This window comes from Propithecus coquereli, unplaced genomic scaffold (genome assembly GCF_000956105.1).
Source record: "Propithecus coquereli isolate 6110/MARCELLA unplaced genomic scaffold, Pcoq_1.0 Scaffold839, whole genome shotgun sequence".
Lineage (NCBI taxonomy): Eukaryota > Metazoa > Chordata > Mammalia > Primates > Indriidae > Propithecus > Propithecus coquereli.
Genome location: NW_012154607.1, coordinates 252,365 through 257,893, shown reverse-complemented (window position 1 = coordinate 257,893; position 5,529 = coordinate 252,365). Strand labels below are relative to the sequence as shown.

Genomic DNA, 5,529 nt, shown 5'->3' with positions numbered 1-5,529 from the left:
TTTATTTTTATTCTTTTGTTGTTATTGATAGAAATATTCAAGGCTTTCAATATTCCACTAACACTGCATTAAATGTATCTCAGTGATTCTGGTATATAGTGTTTTCATGGTCATAATTTTTTAGAAATTCTATAATTCTGGTTTATATTTTTCCTTTCATGAAAAAGTTCATTGATAGAAGGTTTTTGCTTCCCTTCCAGGTAGCAAGAAAGAGGTTAAATGTTAAAGTTGTGATTAAAATATCATGCTTCAGTTATTATAAAACCTTAGGGTAGTGGCAAGTATGAATAGCAATGGCATTGGTGAAGTTCCTGGGTCATAATAGCCACTTGGTAAATAGCAGCTAAGAATGTTCATTATTTTTTGACTACCGCAACACTCGACCATTACAGAGGAGAAGGGTGTCTTGTGGACAGACTGAAATCTCACTTTGCTGTTTTCCGTCTCGTTAGTTGGTGTGCACAGTGTCATGAAGCACGATGCCATTATGGATGGAGCCAGCCCAGATTATGTGCTGGTGGAGGCAGAAGCCAATCGAGTGGCCCAGGACGCCTTGAAAGCTCTGCGGCTCTCTCGTCAGCGGTGTCTGGGAGCAGGGTCTGGGGTTCCCACCTGGACTGGCCACAGGGGGAGTTCTGGTGCTCCAGCAGGGCTAAAGTAAGAGTGTGCTGCCTGCAGTGCTTGTGAGGCGGCTAGCCGATGACAAAGTCAGGGCAGGTGTGGGTGCTTAGACGCTTGTGTGTCTGCTGTCATAGAAAGTCCTTGGGGAGGGATTGTATCAGCCAGGTTTGGGTGACTTGGGGAAATACCGTTGTAATTTTACCTTCTTCCTGGCTTTTATCTCCGTTTTTCCTAAGTGACTTTTCATGGGAAGGAGAAGTGATCAGTTTTGTTTGGTGTCATTAGAAATAGTAAGAGATACAGAATAACGATTAAACTTTAATAAGATAATTAGCCAGGTTACAATAATCAGTAATTACTCTGCTATTCAGTATGCTCTTTTAGAATAATTTTCTAAAAGGGTGATTTCCATCATGTGTTGAACGAAGCTATTGAGTGGCTCTCACTCTGAGACGCGGAGGTTGCTTCCCAGGAGAGTGCCGTGGAGGAACTGGGGCCAGGGCAGAAACGGCACGGCGTGAAAGAATAGCCATGCGCATGAAAGCGTTTCCAGGAGGTTCGTGGTTGAAATGGTGTTTTGATCTCTAAGTCACAAAAGCAAACATTTAATCTGCTGTGATTCCTTTCTTTATTTAGGAGTAGATTTGGTCAGAAAAGGAATTCTAAATTTTCTGTGCAGCATCCTTCTTCAGCGTCCCCAGCAGAGAAGTTCCAGGTAATATGATAGCCTTTCTGCTTTTCAGGCTGAGACTTGCTTGATGGAAGTACCATGACAATTTCCCCTGGTTCTGATGTGGAGAAAATGGCTATCGCTTGATGGTACCTGATACTGTGTTGTATGCTCTGATTTATGATGTACTTTCATTGGAATCTAACAGAGCCACCTGACTTCCTAAAAGACAAAAGTCTGTAACCCGAATCTGTAGCACCATGTGTTTTGCCCTCAGAGGTTAATACGGGGATAGGTGTGTCACTGCTAGCACAGCTTGCCGTTTTGGGGGGGAGTTGCCGGTTCCGGGGCCCCTTGCCTTTTGGAAGGAGGTTCCGGAAGGCCCCTTTGGTTTTTTTTTTTATTTCCCTGGTTGTTGGGGCGGGTTGCCGTCTCTCTCCTTGTTCTCGAATGCCCTGCAGTACTGCAATGCCCTTGAATACTTCGGTGGGTAAAACTAGTCCAGACTGTACCATTCAGTACTTTCTTGTTAAAACTCCTGGGTTCAGACTCCAATCTTTTTTTTTCTTTTTCTTTTTTTTTTTTTTTTGAGACAGAGTCTCACTGTGTTGCCTGGGCTAGAGTGCCGTGGCATCAGCCCAGCTCACAGCAACCTCAGAGTCCTGGGCCTAAGCAATCCTCCTGCCTCAGCCTCCCGAGTAGCTGGGACTACAGGCATGCACCACCATGCCCGGCTAATTTTTTCTATATATTTTTAGTTGTCCAATTAATTTTTTTCTAATTTTAGTAGAGACGGGGTCTCGCTCTTGCTCAGGCTGGTTTCGAACTCCTGAGCTCAAACAATCGGCCCGCCTCGGCCTCCCAGAGAGCTAGGATTACAGGCGTGAGCCACCGCGCCCGGCCTCCAATGTAAATTAATATAAACATACTTAGGAATAGAGAACTTTTTGACTTCCCATGGTATATGCTTTTAGCAGTAGGGATTTGAGGCCCTTGCATAGTTAGATTTGTGTTATTTTAAGGAAACTCACATTAGGTGTAAGGTAGGAAAAGACTAAGAAGGCTTAAAAGTGAAAGAAAGTAAGTATAGCTGTGATATGTGGGTAGTTCCTCATCCACAGCGTGTGGATCAGGATCCATTTGGAGGCAAGAACAGGAAAAGCCCACAAGCACTGAAAGTTGTCCCAGGCCTCCTAGAGGCAGAGTTCCTAGGAACCTTGCCTGGGAGCCGGCCGGCTCCACTCTCCCTTCCCCTCACTATGCAGAATGGCGACCGAACGGCGTGAATCAGTTGTCCTTCCTTTTAATTGATTTATTGTTTTGGGGAAATGCTCTCTAGCAGTGGGATTATTGAGCGTTGATGCTCCTCTTTCCCTTCTGCATTGGATGGGCTCTCCACCTCGCCCCATCAGCCTCACCTCCCTGGCACACATGTTATCTTGTGGCCCGTCACAGCCTGTGGGGGAAGCAAGTGGGAGCATAAACTAGAAATTAAATGTGTCAGTGCGGTGTCTTCTTTCTCCAGGGTGGCGCAGCGAAACAGGAAGGAAAAGGTCACGTTCCTGAGCATTTTAGCGGAAGAGCAGAAGATGCTGAGCCTTCATCTGGGGCCCTCCCCTCCTCCTCACTCTTGGCTACAATGAGAGCTAGAAACCACCTGATTCTGCCAGCGCGGTTGGAAAGTGAAAGTGGCCACCTTCAAGAGGCTCCGGCCCCGATGCTCACCACAGAACATGACGCCCTTCTGGTGGAAATGAGAAACTTCATTGCTTTTCAGGCCCACGTCGATGGCCAGGCCAGCACGAGGGAGATACTGCAGGAGTTTGAATCCAAGCTGTCTGTGTCTCAGTCGTGCGTCTTCCGAGAGCTGTTGAGAAATCTGTGCACTTTTCATAGAACTTCTGGTGGTGAAGGAATTTGGAAACTCAAGCCAGAGTACTGCTGACCAACGTTGCTTCCTAAACTTGCGGTTCACTTTTTCTAGGGGAGATTTCTGATTATTAATTGAATTAATAATCATGTTTGTTGACTGAAGTTGGCTGCACTTAAGGTTTACTTTGCATGACATCTACCTCAAAATTAAAACTGTAAGGAAGAAGAAATTTTTCTCTGAAACTTAAAAGTTTTAATAATGCTAACTAGAGCAGAAAATACTTGCATTGATTTTTTTTTTTTTTTTTTTTTTGGCACTCTGAATTAATGTTATGGAATCAGGGACTTAGCATTTACTCCTTGGAGCACATTTGTTCCTTTACCAAAAAGATGTTGTCGGGGAGCACATTTAGAAGTTTGCAGAAAAGAAATCTCAAGAATTCTTTTTACTGGTGCTAAAAACAGGTTTTACATTCAGTCAGGCTTGTTCAATAAATTAGTTCATCAGTATCTGATTAACAGCGTTATTTTGGGGATACATAACTTTTAAACATTTAAATTTATTGTTTGCCACCCAAAAAAAGATCAGATTTATCTGTTATTTGTTAATCATATTAATTGCCTTTAAACAGTCCTCTTTTTAAGGTACTGTTGAATTGGCAGGTGTTTTTATTCGTAAAGCATGAAATAGTGTGGTAATAAATGATAAGACATGTATTTGTGGAAAGTTGGAGTGTATTCAGTTTACTATGGCTTTAAGCAAAGGGCATCTTTGTTTGACTGTTGGTTTTAGAAAATGAAATGTGTTATTGTTAAAAAATCCAAGCAGAACCAAAAGTCAGTCCATAAAACCACACAAGTGCGTGCACACAGGCATCACGGCAGACCGCAGCGGGCGCAGCCGTCGTTACACGCAGCGACCCCGCTCCGGGCCCCCTGTGTGTGCAGGCTGGCGGGGTCTTTGACCCCTTCTGCTTTCTCTGTGGCGCTAGCCTTGCCGAGGGTGCTGGTCGTGTCCTGTCGGAGCCCTGGCTCTCCCCTCGGTTGTCTTCTCCAGTTGCCATCGCCTTGTGCCTGCTTTTGTGACACTCACTGTGCCGTGCCGTTCGCTGTGATGCTCGTGCCTGTTTCCGTGGTGTGGTTTTCAGCTGAGGCTGTTCTGTTTCTGACTGTGGCTTATGGCTTATGTGTTTATGGTTCTGTGATGGTGCTGCCTTGAGCCTCAGTTTATTTTCTTATTCTTGTTTTTCTTGTTTCCTTTTTGTGGTAATTTTATTCTCTCACCTCTGAAGTCTTGTTGTGTTGAATTCACTGTATTCTTTAGATTTCCTCTGTAGCTGTCCCGGTGCAGCTCTCTTCTTGGATTTGTCTTCTCCAGCTGCTGTTTCTCTTCTCTCATTTTTCGGCGCTGTGCTTGTCTTCCACGCATGCTGTCTCTTTACATCTTGCTCAGGCTTAAAGTGGGCCGTGTCCAGATCTTCTGTCTGCTCTTCCCTGTGACCCAGAGAGCAGCGGTCTGGTCTGGGGAGCCTCGCTGGGCTGCGTGAGGCTTTGATGGGAGGACACAGGTTTTGCCTTCACTGCTCTGGTATTTTCTTAGGCCAAGAATCGTCTCCTTAGACAGAGATGTCCTAGTTAGAGACATGATTCTTGCCAGGATTTTCTACTTTTTTTGGATTCTAGCTGTTCAGTTTTTTTCTATTTTTAGTTTGGTTCATATATATTGAAGGAGGAAGATTATATTATTTTGGTTACTTTGCCATCATTATCTTAGAAGCCATAGAAGGAATTTTTAAACAGATCAATAAATCTTAAATTTAAGTACTTGGCTGAGAAAGAAGTCAAAACTCATGACTCGTTTGTTTCTGGGGACCTCTTTGTTATTTTTATGATCATTAGCATGTAAGGAAATTGTGTCCCCTGTGTTCTCAGGTTGAAGTACTGACCCAGTTCATGAGTGTGAAGCGTCCGGGCGTTATATCTATAGTGTCTGAAATCTAAATTATACTGAACTAGAGAAGATGTAACCTTCTCTTCAAGTAAAAAATACTGTCCAAAGTTACGATGCAGTAAGAGCAAGGTGGTCCTTGTTCCAGTTCTGGTCTCAGTTCTGCCACTGACATGCAGCCTCGAGGAGGTGATGTCTGAGTACGGAAATCTGCACACGTTGTCGTTATGTGTCCTAGATGGAGAGCAATGCTGTAAGTAGATTGGTTTTTAACAGTATAGAGTAACTTATTTAGATAAAGTCTAAGTTTTAGAACTTTAAAAGCTTTGTACAATGTAGATAGATTTAACGTACTTAACATGATATATTGGTAGAAATAAAGAATTTTAAAATTTTTTCAAATTTTTAAAAATTCCCT

The 5,529-nt window shown here is 43.5% G+C and overlaps 1 protein-coding gene across 1 annotated transcript in view; it reads left to right on the top strand.

The window, feature by feature from the left end:
- The window catches only part of ERCC6 (excision repair cross-complementation group 6), a 69,436-nt gene extending 66,043 nt beyond the window's left edge, over window positions 1-3,393 (top strand). The window contains exons 18-20 of the mRNA XM_012663867.1: window positions 453-657; window positions 1,258-1,336; window positions 2,817-3,393. Coding sequence (XP_012519321.1) covers window positions 453-657; window positions 1,258-1,336; window positions 2,817-3,236 — 704 coding nt within the window. The 3' untranslated portion in view covers window positions 3,237-3,393. The remainder of the gene's footprint in view (window positions 1-452; window positions 658-1,257; window positions 1,337-2,816) is intronic.
- The last annotated feature ends 2,136 nt before the right edge of the window (window positions 3,394-5,529 follow it).